Below are 18,035 nucleotides of genomic sequence, written 5' to 3'. Positions count from 1 at the left end.
GGCAATGGCAAGAATCACTTCTAAATTTTGACAGAAGTCCAGATTTTGCTCTGAAGGGACCAATTCATATTCATCCAGAGTAGCAAATTAGAAGCAATACTAAATGGAATTCTACAATGAGCTCTGGGTCTTTCTTAGCTACTCATACTGTCTCTGAAATAATTCCTGTCTGGAACTTCTTAGAATGTAACTTTGGGGACAGTGGGGTCAATGGAACCAGCTCTCTAAGATCATCTATTATTCACCAAGGGAAGGAGAACATCAGTGGGGGCCACCCCTTTGCATGTCCATCTTCTGCTCCATCCACAAGCATCCTGGAACAATTCTTACATGAAAACAAAGGTCTTCTGGCTTTGTTCTCACTTCACAGGATCTCTCAAGAGCAAAGCCCAGAAGCTACCTAACATTTCTTCAAATCATGCTTGCTCACCTTCACACAGCCCGGTGTTCTCCAAGTAAAAGTGGGCTCTACACTGGGACAGACACTTGCCAGAGGTGATGTTCGCCCCAGAGAGCTGCTCAACTTGCAGTCCTTCATCGGGCTTCTTACACTGGGCACAGTGAGAGGGCTCTGGACCCACACAAGTGAGGCAAGAGGAATGACAGGCTGCCAAGAACAAAATGCAGAAATCAGTACAAGGGTCATATATACGTTGCAACCAAGGAGAGTACCTAATTAAATATAAGCCACTTAGAAGAGTTCACCAGATACATCCTATCAGAAAACTGCTTTCTAGTGTTCTATATATAGCACAGGGTGATAATACTTGTGAGAGGCCTAATGAGGGTGATGTTAACTGGTCACATCTCTCTGGTTTTGTGAGGTCTGTCAAGCTGGAGCATGAAAAAACCCCAGCAAACTGGACAATACTGACTTGGTTCTCCAGATACACATTTACTGAATGATGTTTTAATACCATGGCCTCCGTTTTTATTGAAGATTTTAAGAACCATCCATACAAAGGCCATTACTATATTTTTTGCAAAGATGGTCATTGCATTATTGTCTACTATGTCATCTATCACCCACTATATAGGCATCCAGGCAACAAAATCCTTCTAGAATTTATGTGAGGAAAGGCTGCTTTCCTAGACAAGGAAGATCCCCCTTTTAAGGGGCAACAGGAATTTGACAATCCATCACAGTTTCTTGTTTTTCTGGGCTACTGGTTGAAATCAGACCCAAACAGACTACTGGAACTATCTCATGCCCACAGTTGATATAATTAACTCTTTACAAGAGCTCTTTGATATAACTAACTTTGATACAATTAACTCTATAAGAGTTCTTTAAAAGATTTCTAAATTTTCTTTTTCAGAGTATTTATTGCAGCTGCCCTGTTTTAAATATATACATATATATTTATAACATATATGTATACAAATATATATGTATATATTTATATAAAAATTATAAAAATACATATATTTTTTTTTAAATTTTTTTTTTTTAAGATTTTTTATTTATTTATTTGACAGAGAGAGAGAGAGACAGCTAGAGAGGGAACACAAGCAGGGGGAGTGGGAGAGGGAGAAGCAGGCTTCCCGCGGAGCAGGGAGCCCGATGCGGGGCTCGATCCTAGGACCCTGGGACCACGACCCGAGCCGAAGGCAGACGCTTAACGACTGAGCCACCCAGGCGCCCCTAAAAATACATATTTATTTATAAAATATATACCAGTTTATATAACATATTTAAATATATATAACATAGATACAAATATATAGATAAATATATATATAAATATGTATATTCTTCTAACTATTCTCAAACTCTTTTCCAAGGTCCCCTACATATAAACACATATAAATTAACTTCACCTAATTGAAGTATATGCTCCCAATGTTCTAGTTTCAAAAGACAATGATCCCACCCTCCCAATGAGCCCAAAGCCTTTTTGGCAAACAACTATTTAAGAGTTTCCATTTCCCTCAGCCCAGAGGCATTGCTGCTAACTCAGTTTGCTCAGCTATAATCGTTAACAAAAAAAGGTTCTTCAGGGAAAAACAAAATGAAGACTACGAAACACATTAACAATTCGAGGAGACCAGGGAAAAGGAGGAAGTAAGAGTTTTGTTTTGTTTTAATGTACGGTAAAGGAAATGACAGTCCTTTCAAGGATGGCCAGAAAAATCATGAATTTTGGGGGGCGTCATCACAAATATTCCAAAGTGAGTTTTTTTTTTTTTTTTTTCAGATTATCCCTTGGCAATGAAAAAAAAGCATAGAATGTATACATAGTGATATAAGATACACTGTAGGGAAAAGTGCACTGAAAAGTAATTTAAATCTTTGTCCTCGTGATGGAAAAGTCTCTTAAGAATGACGACGACACCAACGGTACCTTTGCAGACCCCGTGGTCAGGGTAGAAGCCCTCTCCGCAGCTGGACAGGCAGCGGCCTTGGCGCAGAGCCCGGGGCTGGATGCAGGCTGTGCAGTGTGAGCCCGTGGGTCCGGAGCAGCCGGCACATGAATTATGACAAGCTGAGGAGGACAGTGAGGGGGACACCATGGAACCCAAGTGAACAGGGAGCCTACCTCTCAGCTGGGCTCCTTATGTATCAGGAAGCCCCTTCTGTGTCGCTCTCAATCCCCTTCAGCTGTCATACCAAATCAGGCGGAAAGATGTTTTAGGAAGTGGTTATATACCCAAAACTGCCCGCGGTGACCCTTTACCCATCTTTTATCCATGTTCTATTATTTATCAGCTACCGTTGATGCGCTGTTTCCATTAAGGGGTTTATACACATTGCTGCATTTAATCTTCATAGCAATTACGAGGTTTTGCCAATGAGAAAACTGAGGTCTTGGGAAGTTAAAAAATTTACCCAAGATCATAGAGCTAATGAGTAGCAGTGCTGGGATTTAGCCCTAGGTCTGTCTGAACCTAAAACCCCCTACCTGAATAGGGAAGAGTGAAAAGTTTCTGTGTCTGAAGTTCTGGAAGCACTGGAATTTTGGCTGGCTTGTCCACTAATTTGTCTATGCCCTTAGCCAAGTCAAGGTTTCTCCAGGCCTAGGCTCCATGGCAAATGCATTGTGAGGCTGGACTAAATGATCACTTAAGATACTTCTAGGTCTGACATTATAGGATTTTAAGGAAGAATCATATTAAACAATCTTTACATATGACAATGTCAGGCATGCATCTCTGCTGCTTTAGTCCTGGGTGGTAACAGTGGGACACCTCTGACTCTGATTTACAAATGGTACCATGGCCTGTCCTAAGGGACAGGATTGAGATACTAAAGACTCCAGAAAACAACAGGCAGGAGCTGGGAGAGGGGAGTGTGGAAGTAGGATGAGACTCTTGGGGGCAGGATGTTGTGGAAGAGGGATAAACACTGGGCCAGTAAAGGGGTTGGCATACAGAAAGGAGGTTGCTAAGACAAGGCTGTGGGACAGATCGAAACATTCTGCCACAAACCCACACTATAGGTGCAAGTGAGAACACGTATGTTTATTTTGGAGGAGAGGGGCAATCAAGGAATCCCAGGCAGCAGTAAGTTCCCCGAGTTGTCTCGAAGGAAAGACACAAGTCAAGCATACGTAAGTAGAAGCTTACAAGGTCTCAAATGGGAATGTTTCATAGTTAAAGTTGTATAAATCTGAAAGAAACAATACATAAATAGCACATAAGACCAAATTTTCAATACATACAGACTTGGGCCTTACAAGCTGTCAAACTTGGTTTATTTTATATTTTATTTTTGTGATGTGTTGTAGTTGCCGATATATGGGCTTGTGCCATCTAAGAAATGATTCTGTCATACCTACAACCTAAGTTAGTGACCGTTTATTAGTACACAAGGACTATATGAAGATCTTAAAGATGTTCTTCACACTGAAAAGGACCAAATGATCCCTAATGAGGATTGATATGCATAAGTCTTTTACTTAATCACTCAAGTCCCACAGCATCCACCCACTCCCATACCAAATACACACAGGTTCTAGAATGAAAATGCTATTCCTTTTAATTTGACATCTTCTCATCATACACACTAATTCTTAAGTGAGCAGCATATAGCACCAAGTATTGTCAAATATGTCAAATGCATTTTGATGATGACGATGATGACAATGATTACCCACGTCTTACCTCTGCATCTGCCAGTGGCCTCAACATAGTAACCATCAGGGCATTCAGCAATGCATTTCCCATCATGCAACACTGTCTTCTCAGCACAGGTAAGACACCTGGGACTACTGGGACCACAACTCTTACAGGATTCGTCACAAGCTAAGGGGGAGGAAACCCACCAGAGAAAGTCAATAATGAGCAAAGGGAGCAGAGAAGTCTACTCTGTACAATGTCCACAGTTGGTATCAACATGGTAATCACACTGTCTGGCTGCTCAGCTGAGTTCTGTTTCCTTGATTCCAACATTTCAAAGTACTCTGTACTTTCTGTTTTCACAGTTGAAGGAGAATCAGATAATTATTCATTGAACCAAGCATAACAAATATTCTGAGGCACACCCACCAGCATATCCAATATAATATAGGGTTTAAAGTCAAAATGGGCTTGGGGGTAGGGATGCCAGTCCAATAGGCATTGAAGATATTCTCAAACTCATTAATAATCAGAAAAATGCAAATAAAATGGGCTGTCCCAGTATACCTATTAACCAGAAAAAAAAATCTGAAGCTTGATAATGCCAAATGGTGGCAAGGATGTGGAGATGAGACAAGCTTCACACTTGAGTATGGATGCTGGTGAGCTACCTGGCACTACTTAGTCAAATAAAGAATATGGAAAGTTAAGAAACCAACAATTCTGCTCCCAGATTACCCATCCCAGGGAACCTTCCACAGAGGTTCATAAAGGGACATGTTTGAGGCTGTTCACTGGTGTTCTCTAGAGACAGCATAGGGATGGAGGGAAGTGGGGAGTCTGTCATGAACAGTGGATGGGTGAGCAATGGGAGATGCAGCCCAGGGAGTACTATGTAGCAGTGAGAAGCAAAGAGCTAGATGATATAGAAACACGGGTGGTTCAAACCATAATGCTGAATGAAAAAAGAACAACGTGAACTCTGTAACACATCATTTAAGAAAAAAAAAGGTATGTACACTCAAAAGAATACCCATTTTACATGAGCCCATAAAAACAAAAAGATAAAAAAAAAATTAAAGTAGGGGTGCCTGGGTGGTTCAGTTGGTTGAGTGTCTGACTCTTGGTTTCGGCTCAGTCATGATCTCAGGGTGGTGAGCTGGAGCTCTGTGTCAGTCTCCATGCTCAGCACAGAGTCTGCTTAAGATTCTTTCTCCCTCTCCCTCTTCCTCTGCCCCTCCCCTGCTCGCACACACATGCATGCACTCTGTAAATAAAGTCTTAAAAAAATTGAAATAGCTGCCTTGGTGAGGAAGGGAAATGCATATAAAAGGAAGGAAAGAGAGAAAAAAGGAGAGGAGGAAGGAAGAGAGAGAATGGCTAACAGAAACCTCGGAGCTTATTTTGATTTATTATGTTAGCTAGAGTCAGAAAAGCCCTTCATAATAGCACAAGTACTTAAGAGACTAAAGAATGAGGAGGTTTTTGTCCTTTGAATTTCCCCACCCTTTATATCTAACATTTGTAAAACTCAAAGCATGAACCGCCAATGAACTTGGTTGCTGTAAATTCTTTCAGCCAGGGCATACCACCGTGTATGACAGGTTGTGCTGGATTTTTCTCAGCACTTAACTTTGAGATTTCTAGAGATACAGGTCTCTCGGTTATAAATGATTAAACCAACACCAGCCAGTCTTTATCTTGAATAGCACTAAATTGAACTGGAAATAAGTCAGCATTATCAGCATCAGACGTTTTAATTAACATTCTGATACCAATCAGTGACTTGGTTCACTGATGTTTTAGGAAATATTTGTATGAACACTTCTGAAGGCATCTAATACAAACTTAGAGAGTTCTAAGAATTTTATGAGAAGTGTAAACTCCCGTCTTTATCCAAAGGTCTTCGGGTCGATGTCAATGGTATCACAAAGTCTTGCATCATGCTAAGCACACGGCAGGCGTTCAGCAATTACTCGCTGATCAATTGATTCCTTGGCTGACTTTCAGCAATGGCCCATCCTCTTGTCTGGAAGACTTTTTTTTTTCTGATGCTTTGTTTCAAAATGTATACAGATAGCATTTCAGATGTATACTCTCTCCCTAAGCCACCTGTTCAGTGTTGTTGTTTTTTTTTTAAGATTTTATTTATTTATTTGACAGAGAGAGGCACAGCGAGAGAGGGAACACAAGCAGGAGGAATGGGAGAGGGAGAAGCAGGCTTCCCGCCGAGCAGGGAGCCCCATGCAGGGCTCGATCCCAGGACCCTGGGATCATGACCTGAGCCGAAGGCAGACGCTTAATGACTGAGCCACCCAGGTGCCCCTCAGTGGTCTTTTTTAATTCTTCCAGTCAGCAAGGAGCTCTGGCTTTCTTCATCCAACCTCTCAGCCCAAGTAGATTTCCACCCCTCACTGCCTCAAGGCTCACACTAATCCCTCATTTTTTTTAAATCCCTCCTTTTATTTTTTATTTATTTTTTATATTTTTTAAATTTTTATTGTTATGTTAATCACCATACATTACATCATTAGTTTTTGATGTAGTGTTCCATGATTCATTGTTTGTGCATAACACCCAGTGCTCCATGCAGAACGTGCCCTCTTTCTTTAATACCCATCACCAGGCTAACCCATCCTCCCATCCCCCTCCCCTCTAGAACCCTCAGTTTGGTTTTCAGAGTCCATCGTCTCTCATGGTTCATCTCCCCCTCCGATTTCCGCCCCCTTCATTCTTCCCCTCCTGCTATCTTCTTCTTTTTTTTTTTTTTCTTAACATATATTGCATTATTTGTTTCAGAGGTACAGATTTTAAATGCCTGCTTCCCCAGCAGAAGTTGCTTTCTCAATTCAGATATACCATCTCGGTAGCAGGTCAGTTTCACTGCCCCCCATCAGGGACAGTAGCCAGCCTCCTTGGGGACTTACAAGCTAAATGTCTTTGGATTCGTGCAAACTTGACATCTGATTACCTTTAGAGAATGCATCTGGCTTAACTGAGCAGGAAAGTGATGCTGGCAGAAAAAGATTAAAATACGGCAGAGCCTGGCCTTTCTTTCCTGTTCTCTCCTGACTCCACAAAAAGCCAGCTGTGACTCGTCCACATCAAGTGAGATTTTTCACACCAGTGATGCTGATGGATCTCTGCACAGCTTTAAGCAAGCAGCTGCCAGGGGCTATCTCTCTTCCCCAAGACAAGTGGATTTGTCAAGTCCCAAAGATCATATTTGCTGTTGCCCTGCTCAGTAAACAAAACGAGGACAGTAACTCAAGAAAGTTTTATGGGCTGCACATTTTTATTGATTTAATGGACTTTGTTATTTAAAAAAAAAAGTCATCACAGCCTTTCTATAGGTATGACCATCACAGTAAACTCAATTCAGACCTTTCATTCACTGTCAGGTGCCTACCTGTGGACTTGGCAACTGATCTGAAGACTGACAGGGAGAAAGGGCGACAAGAGGATCGAGGGAGGCGAGAAGGAGAAGGGAGGAAGAAATAGCAGAGGTACATAGAGAGGCGTCTCTTTATAACTAGTAGAGCAGTTAGGCAGGTAAGATCTAAAGCCAGAAGACCGAGGCTTGAATCCCAACTCTGCCCCATATTAGCTATGTGACCTTAAGCAAGTTTCTTAACCTCTCTGTCTCATCTGGAAAATGAGGATGATCCTAGTAACCACCGCCTGCAATCATCATGAGGAATAGACAGCAAACACAGCACTTGGGCTAAATGGCTGCCTGTATCACCTCCGTCCTCCCAACAGCCTTCTGAGCCGGTGTGTGTCAGTTTCCCACTGCGGCCGGGCCAGACAACCACAAACTCAGTGGCTTAACCCAACACAAATTTATTATCTTACAGTTTTAGAGGTCAGAAGTCCTGAAGTCAAGGCATCAGCGGGATTGCATTCCTTCTGGAAGCCCTAGGGGCAGATCCATTTCCGTGTCTCTTCCCCAGTCCTAGAGACTGCCTGCATGCGCCCTGCCCCTTCTTGGCATCACCCTGACTCCCGCTGCTGTCTCAGACCTCCTTTTCAGACTCCCACCGTCCCTCCTGGAAGGAGCCTTGTGATTGCACTGGCCCACCCGGAGAAGCCAGGATAGTCTCTCCCGTCTCAGGATCCTTGACTGAATCACCCTTCCAGAGCCCCTTCTACCATCTAGGGCGGCACAGTCGCAAGTGCTGGCTATCAGGATGCAGACATCTTCGAGGGGCCACTATCTGTCACCCACGGTGGCTATGGTTACCCCCGTTCTACAAAAGGGAAACTGACACACGGACAGAGTATGTGACTTGCCCAAGGTCATGCCGACCCCCACTACCTTCCTGCCTCTCAGTGGGTTAATGTTTATAAAGCACTTGGAAGGAAGCACTAAGCTGGGTTAACTCTTACCGCCATGCCGTGGGCATAAAAGACTGAATACTCGGTAACAGCTTCAGCTTTAAGTCAGTGATGCCAACACAAGGGTAGGTCTGCTTTGGCTGCTCTGGGAGCGTCTTTGTCTCCGTGAATATTTGGATGCAGTCTGGCACTGATGTGGAATTGGGAATTTGGAGGAAGGAAGACCTGCTCCTCTCCCCACAGCTGTGAGTCTGGAGCAAGCAGCCTGAGCCTGGCAGCATGAGGCTAGCATGAGCACCCTAACCTAACATGCTGTTGTGAAGTGGGGGTGTCAAAGGTGATCCTACCAGTTGACAAAAAGGGTTTGTAAACTACTAAAACACTGTCGATGTTAGCAGCCATTTGCATATTTTTTTTAAAGATTTTATTTATTTATTTGAGAGAGACTGAGTGAGAGAGCACAAGCCAGGGGGAGAGGGAGAGAGAGAAACAGATTCCCTGCTGAGCAGGGACACCCCCACCCCCGACACAGGGCTGGATCTCAGGACCCCCAGGACCCCGAGATCATGACCTGAGCCAAAGGCAGAGGCTTAATCAACTGAGCCCCCCAGGTGCCCCAACACTTGCATATTCGTTGACTAAAAGAAATGTTATGATTTTAATAAAACAAAGGATGCTGGAAGAAAGCAAGCTGCTCTGGCATGCAGAGCCGAGCACTTACCACTGCAGATCCCCTGCTTGTTGTAGAACCCGAGGCCACAGCCGCTCTCACAGCCGCCCTCCCTCAGCACTTGGAGGGGGTCTCTGCAGGCCATGCAGTGCTTCTCCGTCGGACCCCAGCAGGCAGCACAGGACTCGTGGCAGACTGCAGGCAAGCGGCAAAATCAGTGGACAATCTATAGCAGAAAGGACGCGTTGCAATTTTTCTTTCAAAGGTTTAAGAATTCATAAGGAGGATGTTGGAGCCTTCATTCCTAAATCGCATATGTATACCACAGGAGAAAAAAACACCCTCCACCAAAAATAACTATTTCTGTTGGCCAGAAGTACAACTCAATAAATTAGAGACCTGGAACAGGAAATCAGAGGCTTTTGAGTAATGGGAATCACAGGGAAGGGAACTATAGTTTTCTAGACAAAGATGGTCTGTCTAATGAAATCAGATGGCCCTCCATCACCTTGCCACCTTGTCTTTCATAACCATACAATGAAATGTTGACAGGATCACCGTTCCTGCGTCCAACACCATGAAGAATCAGCAAGGAGGGATGCCATGTACTCTCATCCTTGATTAGACTTTGAAAGACCTGCTACTGCTGGATTTCTACTGCTCTCTCCCCACTTTCCATCCCTGTCTTCTCTCTATCCCACCCCCATCCCTTCCTTCTGTCCTCCCTCATGACTCTTCTAGTCCCCCCCACCCCCGGCCCCACCACTAGCTTCTGCTCTCAACATGCATCTTGAGTACCTTTCTCTTACAACTTAACTTGCCAACCATACATTGTTCCTAAACCAGAGTTGTTCCTTTAACACTCAAAAATATCCTACTCTTCCAGCATTTGATTTTTACTACTCATGCTTGCTTTTCACCTTAGCATGTCTGCAAAGAGAGGCCTATTCTGAGTGATTGCTGATATTAAAAGTTGGTTAACTGTATGGCTAACCCCAACCTATGCTTCTGTTAATGCATCCTAATTTTCAAAATGTTTGCTTCACCGTGGAGCACAGCCTGTTCTGCAGAGGTATTCATTCTGACCAAAATTGGTGGGGGAAATGCCTTTGCTGATCGGAAGAGACTTGGGAACTAAATACGTAAATAATTTAATTATGTATCCCTTTAGAATCAGAAAAGGGTGCCTTCATTGCAAATCTTAAGATCCAATCCTCTCCTCTCAGGTCGAAACTGCACAGGAAAGCCTTTAATTTCAGACAACTTTCCTCCCCCAACAAACGGTAGAGATAATTACAGATTCTCTTAAATGCTATAGGGCACCTGGCTGGCTCAGTGGGTTAAGTGTCTGACTCTTGATTTCAGCTCAGGTCATGATCTCAGGGTTGTGAGATTGAGCCTTGTGTCGGGCCTGGCACTGGAACTGGAGCCTGCTCAAGATTCTCTCTCTCCCTCTCCTTCTGATCCTCCCCAACCCCCGTCTTAAAAAATGTTAGGAAGGGCTCTCTGATAAAATATAACAGTGGTGGGGGCGGAAGGAACCAACTTTAGGTAGATCTAAAGGATGAGAAGTTGCCAGCCCTGGAAAGAGCCAGAGAACAGCACCAACAAAGTCCTTGGGAAGGAAAGGAGCTCAGGGGTTCAAAGAACTGACGGCTGCCCCTATGGCTAAAGCTAGCAGACGCAGAGGGACCAGCAGGGCACAGAGGGGTGCAGTGAGGAATGGTGAGATACAGTGCCCTGATTCATGGCTGGAGGGATAGGCAGAGGCCCAATCAAACTTGACCTTGGAGATCATGGAAAGAAATTAGGATTTTACCCTAAGTGTAATGTGAAGTTTCAAACGGGGTTAAGCAAGATCAACTCAAGCCCTGATTTTCAAAGCTCGCTCTGGCTGCCGAGTAGGGAGGGTTTAAGGACTTGCATGTAGGCAGACAGACCAGCATGGAGTCCACTGCTCTGGTCCAGGCAAGAGATGAAATAGCAGATGAAAAACAGAGATGGAAGAAAGTTTACTTATTTATGAGCTGGTTCCCTTGCTGGACCGTAAGCTTCATAAGGGCAGAATCCATTTCCATTTAGTTAACTCTGTGCTGAGTACACTGCTTGGTACTCTACACTTGGTACTTCATTTATATTTAACACCCTATTTATATTTTATAAGTGTTACATGAGAACACTGTTAATATCAGGATAAGCTACCCAAAGTACATTATAATTAAAGATGTGGATTAAAGATCCGAGTAACAAATTCCACCCTGAACAGCCACAAAATCTGTCATTCATTCTTATTCAACTACCCTTCAATTAATGACTATAGTCATCATCTGAAGTGTCTATCTCTTCTTGTGCCTCTGCCTTACTGACTCAGGAGTTGATTCAAAGCCATTACCTAAACAAACAAAAAACCCAATTTCATTCCTAAGAAGGTTTTATGCCAGGCTAATCTATCCATGTTCAACAGAAGCACCTACCACATGCAGGGTGCTGTGGTTAGCCTGTGGGGCCTTCCCAGCTAGCCACAGGTCAGAAGTCGGCTAGAGGAAACATTTAAACCACCCCATCGCTTGAGCTCATTGGTAGCATTGCACAAACTGCACCAGGGAGCAAGTACTTGAGGATGATGGGAAGTAAGACTAAAAAGACAATAGGCGCCAGATCACAAATATCATGGAAGGCCAGGTAAGGACCTGGGACTTCATCTGTAAGAGTTTTAATCAGTTTTGTTTCTTAGAGAGCTTACTCTGCAGTGGGAAGAGGAGAGGGTAATTAACTCAAGACATTCTTAAGGGATGAAATCATCTTTTGTCAAGGGAGCACAGAGGAGGTGAGAAATTAAAGCACGACCCTCTAGTTCTCTTCGGGGATTGGTTGGTAGGGGTGCAGACATTCAGCTGCACTGGCTTTTAAACTAGTAAAAATACTTCCAACCTGGTTGACAAAGGGATGTCATCCTGGTCCCTCCCTGATGATTCTGGTTTCATCCCTGGGAAGCCTGCAAGACACTGTGTTCCAGCAACTGAAAGGTCTGGCACAGGAGAGAGTCTCAGGTCCGTCCCCACCCCTCCAACCTTCAGACTAATCTGATCTGTGCCATATGGCTTGTTAAATATTTTTTAACATTATCCCTAGTGTTGCCAATCAGAACAGGGCCAAAGGATGAGCAGGATAGAGGCTACAGGCTTAGGGACCGCACTCAGGCCTGTCACAAACTGAGCTGCACCTAACATTTCAGCCCTGCCTTCTGCTACCTCCCTCGAGCAGGCCAGTTCTATGCAGCAGGGTGCCCTAAGCATGCCATATACGGGTTCGTGGGTTCCAGATGCCCCACACAGGATTCACCCAGTTGGCAATGCCTCCAGCTCCTTCGACAGCCCCTGTAATCCTGGTTACACTTGAGAGGCTTAAGTTGTCACTTCTTCTGGGAAGCTTTGCTGAACTTGTCCAAACAGTCCCTTCTTCCTCTGTGTTCCTGCAGCACGTTGTACCTCCTCTCTTATGCTATTTATCCTATGTCCTATTCATTTGGTTACAAATCAACCCCTTTCAACAGAATATAGTATCCTCCAGAACAGGGGCCACGTTTGAATCATCTCAAACCCCCAGTGTCCAAACTGGTAACTGGTACAAAGTCAGCATTCATTAAATGTATGTTAAATGAATACACAGATTTTTTTTTTTACCGGTTATGACAGTCATCCTATCAGTTATCTTCTACATGGAAACAACTAATCATGAGGTCATAGTCTGAACATGTGATAACTTAAGCTAGACAAACTTGAGGCTGTAAATGTACCTAATAAATGCTGGAATCCAGATCTCCTTATGATGATAAGTACTTATGCTACATCTGTATAGAATGCCAAATGTGAGGCCACCTTCTCTGTTTCCATAGCAAACAAAAGGCATGTTCAAATGGTCAAGCAAGGCAGCAGAAGGGATTTTTATTCCTTCAATATGGAACTATGCTGAGCTGTCATTTCTTTTTCTTTTCTTCTTTTTTTTTTTTTTTGAGCTGTCACATTTCTTATAATGACACACTCCTACTGTGTTTTGCAATTGATTTCTAATTTCTAACACTGAACACATGCTGCTGCAGATAATCTCTTCTCCCAGGCTTATTTTACATGTGGCTTTTATTACACTTGGGTTATTATGAAAAATAGAAGGTCACTCCCTGACTTTTCACCATAATTTCTCTTAGTGATACATTTCAGATCACCCAGGGTTTGGACTGTATATTGTGAAAATGTGGCAATAAATTTAAAAAGAGGGCTAATGAGAGAAAACCATCTTCTTATCTGACATGCAGTAGATAATTTATTTAGGAAAGCCCCTGACTTTTCTAGAGCATAGCAAGACATGTGCTGGCTTGCTGAGCAATTCATTTCAAAATGAAAAGGAACAAATTACCTTTCTTTTGGCAACTCTATATTGAAACCAGACTCCAGAAATAAGAAACGTATTTTTGTTACTTGATAATTTTGAGATAGATGATTGCTGTAAAAAAATTTTCAACCTGTGCTTCTCTAAGCATACAGTGCAGCCCCTTTCCAGGGAAGTGTTAAAAGCACTTCCTTTGGGCCACTTCTCATTTTCCAGGAAGCCTTCCCAGACGCCAGTGGGCTCAGCCTGCAGTTCAAAATACCCCTCAGGAATGAGAAAGAGCTTCTCCTTTGGTCCCTCACCTTTCCCATGGCCTTTTGGGATAAGTTTTCCTGCCATTCCCAGGGAATTGGCACACTTGATCAGCAGGCCCTTTTAGGTTCATCAGGCTGCAGTTCAGATTTCCAAACTGCCAAGGGGGTTTTCACCGGCAACTACGCAGAAGCAGCCCAAACTGCAGACACAAGCAGCTATGTCATCCACAAGTCAGATTCCTTCATTCCCATCCATATCCATTTTGTAGCAACCGCTAGCTTTTGTCCTCATCACACAAATGACGGGAGAGTACTTGCCAAGTTCTAAAGTATTATCAGGGGGGTAAATTTCCAATAAGAAGCTCTTGCTGGATGAAAAAATGTTCTATCTTACCCTCAATTTCACTGTTCCTTGCTTTCCTAATCTGTAAAGTGGGAATAAGAGTTGTTATACATAACTCATGAGGATATGGTGAGATGACATATTTGAGAGAGCAGAGAATGTCACGCGTGATCCAGTGAGCGGCATACCGTGCGAGATCTAGCACATCTTGTCTCAACTGGCGTCAAAAGCCCAAGTAAGTACAAAGGGGGCAAATTAAAGTACAGCAGGAGACAGAAGAGGAAAGGACCGTAAAGACTATGGGAAAGGTAGGTTCACTTAGAAAGGACGTAAAGAGAGCGCTCGGAGATTATTCCAGCAGTTACAAAAAAGGGCTCCAGCCTTTCCCAGAGGACTCCTACTTTAAAGCTCTTCCCTTGCAATCTCTACAACACATCAACCAAAGCCCTGTGGAAAATGACTGAAAATAGCTTGGTGACTGTTTGAGGAGAAGCCCAGATGCTGGCCAGACTACTCTCCTTTCCCCCATCACAGCCCCACGGGAGGCCAAGGCTACTTGTCTAAGAAGCACAAAGGCCAGACAAATGTAAAAGGAAAGGAAGTTCATGGGAGTAATCATAGTTTCGATCCTTTTACTACAATCTTCCGTCTCCTCCAGGCTGGGTCTCCATCTTCAACCTGCCTCCCTGTGCCAACAGAAAACTTTACATCCCGAAATGGGAATATCTAGTCTTCATACATTCTGAAGACCCAGATGTCCTCGAGGGAGTTCCTAACAGAAAAAATACAACTACATGAAAAAAATCTTCAGCCTCATAAATAGCCAGACATATGCAAATTAAACAGGAGAGCAGCAGCTCCTTGCGATCAGTTAGAGGTGCACACAGGGACCTGTATGCATCTTGGAAGCAGTGCTTCGGGAGAAGAAAAAGGGGAAAGAAGGATTCACTGAGGTAACAAATACACCAGTCCACTGGAGGCTGGCTGATAACGGGGGAGGCCACGCATGTGTCAGGGCAGGGAGTCAACGGGAACTCTCGGTGCCATCCTTTTTATTTTGCTCTGAACCTAAAACTGCTCTAAAAAAAATAAAGTCTTTAAAGTAAAAAAAAAGGAAAAGAAGGATGAAACACCTACCTACTAATATTTATGAATATTTAAAATTGAGCACACACAGAATACATGTTAAATTGCATTTGAATCGTTACTTAAGTGGGGAGCTGGAGGGGCGGGGAGGGAAATGAGAATAAGTTATGGAAACAAAAGGAATAGACAGGCAGACAGACAGGCCTGGATAGATGAGCGAGAGGAATAGCCGGCCCAGGCTAGTCAGGGGAATGTGCTGATAAGTATGATGAAGTCAACTCTCCTCATGTGAATCCCAAAAATCAGTAAAAGCAAAAAATTAAACAAGAGTCCATTTTACCTCAACCAACCTGACAAACAAGAAGACTCATAATACCTCATGCTGACAAGGGTGGTAGGAAGCAGGCACTCATGTGTGTCTAGCCAGAATACAAATCACAACTTTTTCAAAAGAGAGTCACATGTTAAAGTGTCACTGGCTTCAAAGAGTGCAATATACCCTTGGGCCCAGCAATCACATGTCGAAGAATTTACCCTAATCAAATATATGTACCACAATTTCTATTAAAAATGTTTACATCATGGTTATTTATGATAATGGAAAAATTAGGAACAAACGTCAAACCGCAGAGGACCAGCTGAATGAATTCTTGCATAGCCCCTGATGGAAAGTTATAAAACAGCTTTAAAAAGATTTTGTGGAGGATAATAAATAACATGGGGAAAGCAGGCAATAAAACTATATATAGAGTGTGATTTACCTTTGAAAAATAATGTGTGTATGTCTGTGCATATAACACACACACACACACACACTCATAAATCGGGAAGACATTCACCAAAATACTGACAGTAGTAATTTGGGAGAGTTTGAGTCAGGGATTTTTCGCTGATTTTTTTATTGTGCCTTGAATTTGACTGACTTTGTCAAATTATTTTTTGTAATACATGGGAATTCATTTCATACTTAGGGGAAAAAGAACTACTCAGGGGGAAGGGGGGAAAAATGCCTGTAGTCCTTTTTCTTAAGGCACATGCTGGGTAAATAGCTAATTAATCTATTAACCACATTTGTGATACAGCTGAATGATTTGCTCATCTTGGGTAACGTATCTGAATTTTTAGCAGGGTCTTCTGTAGAGCTTGAACCAAAGGGATGACTTCCCAGCTGGCAGGGGCTTTGGCAGGTCCACACGGAGAGAGATTTTACAAGTAGGTTAGCTTTTCATGGGTACATAAGTCAGAGGATGATGGCAGACATTCAGCTCACAAGGAACGTTCTTAAAGTTACCCCCTCTCACTCCTGCCCCTCTACCTGTATGTCTTCTTTTTTTTAAGATTTTATTTATTTACTTGAAAGAGCAAGAGAGAGAGAGCGAGAGAGAGAGTGTGTGAGAGAGAACACAGAAGGAGAGGGAGAAGCAGACTCCCTGCTGAGCAGGGAGCCTGACATGGGGCTCGATCCCAGGACCCCAAGACCACCACCTGAGCCGAAGGCAGCCGCTTAACCGACTGAGCCACCCAGGCGCCCCTCTCTACCTGTACTTCTGAATCTACAACACACTGCAAAAGTTTTCAACTGCGGTGACCACCTCGGCCCAGCCTGATGAGCCAAACGGAATTCTCAGATTCCACTCATCTGCTGGGACCAATGGCAACCCACAGCTGCTAGGACTCCTGGGTTTTCTCTCAGCCCCTATTAATTAAATGGCTGTCGATTTCTCCACTGATACCTTGAGTCTATTTGTCTACGGAAATTGAAAAGCCAGAGGGACCACCAACCAAAACCAAGCTTTTGACGGGGAGCGCTCTCAGACTTGCCAGCTGCAGTAGCTTAGCCTGCTCAGATGGCAACAGTGATAACACGGAGGGGCTGTGGGCTCTGTGGACAGCCTAAAAAGGGAGGGCAAGGTCGTGCAGGGAGAGTGTTAGGGAGGGGAATAGGAAAAAGAGAGAGGATGCATGCCATAGAGTCCAGCTAAAATAACTGCGAACCCTAGGAACTGGGCCGAAAGCCAGAAGACTTGTCACTAGTTTGTAATCCACGGCTAAAATATTTGGGGGTTCAGATTTGTCAGAAGAACGGGATCTGTCTGGAAGATAAACTCCCTTGCATTTGTGGCGGCCTTTCTCTGCTGGTATGTGATGCTTTTGTCTGTCATTTGTCTTCTGGCGCACACAGCAAGGGTCTGTAAGCGGCACAGACAAATGCCAAACATAGCTGGCAGCGAAGATCCCGGGCACAAGGATGGCAGCTGCTTTTACTTTTTCTCCATTTAACCTCTACATGAACATCCGAAGCGGGAGAGGACTTGGAGTACCATCGCCACCTGTTTCCCCGGGTCTAGTTCCCTCAAGAAATGGACAGCAGGAGGGCAATCCTGTTGTTCCCCCTTCTGAACGGCTTAGTTGTTTTTTTTGTTTGTGTATGTGGGTGTGTGTATGTGTGTATGTGGGTGGGTGTGAGTGTGTGTGTGTGTGTGTGTATATGTGTATGGCTGTGTTTAAGAGTAACCCTTCCAGCTCTGATAAGGCACTCTACCATCTTGAAGAGGAGGGAGATGGAGGGAAGAAAAAGAGCAGTGGGGAAAATCGAGACTCTGGAATTTTCCTGAGGCCATGCCTAGCCAGGAATTGCTGATAGGAAGTAAATAATAGAAGCTAAATGGAAGTTAAGTCACCTGCAAGCTGAAGTCTAGGCATGCCTGAACACTCCTGTCCTTTCTCCTCCATGCAATGGTTTCTTACACTTTTCTCAGTCAAAAATTATTCCAGAGGGCCTTCTATGTGCTTAGCACTATGGGGAATTCAGAAGTGTAAAACCTGTCCCTGCCTCAAGAATCAGTCACTTCCTATTACACACCTTTTAAAACTGCCTTTATAGCACTGATAGTAATGA

The 18,035-nt window shown here is 43.7% G+C and overlaps 1 protein-coding gene across 5 annotated transcripts in view; it reads right to left on the bottom strand.

The window, feature by feature from the left end:
* The window catches only part of FRAS1 (Fraser extracellular matrix complex subunit 1), a 420,408-nt gene that overhangs the window by 195,799 nt on the left and 206,574 nt on the right, over positions 1-18,035 (bottom strand). For all 5 annotated transcript variants that reach the window (XM_064584673.1, XM_064584674.1, XM_064584670.1 and 2 more), the window contains exons 15-18: positions 9,119-9,262; positions 4,105-4,245; positions 2,346-2,486; positions 431-607 (exon numbers count right to left, since the gene is read on the bottom strand). In XM_064584673.1, the coding sequence (XP_064440743.1) occupies positions 431-607; positions 2,346-2,486; positions 4,105-4,245; positions 9,119-9,262 (603 nt within the window). The remainder of the gene's footprint in view (positions 1-430; positions 608-2,345; positions 2,487-4,104; positions 4,246-9,118; positions 9,263-18,035) is intronic.

Source organism: Mirounga angustirostris, unplaced genomic scaffold (assembly GCF_029215605.1).
Source record: "Mirounga angustirostris isolate CCGP_5_RB_7025 unplaced genomic scaffold, mMirAng1.0.hap1 SCAF_2, whole genome shotgun sequence".
NCBI classification, from domain to species: Eukaryota; Metazoa; Chordata; class Mammalia; order Carnivora; family Phocidae; genus Mirounga; species Mirounga angustirostris.
This window is presented reverse-complemented; position numbering and strand designations above follow the sequence as displayed.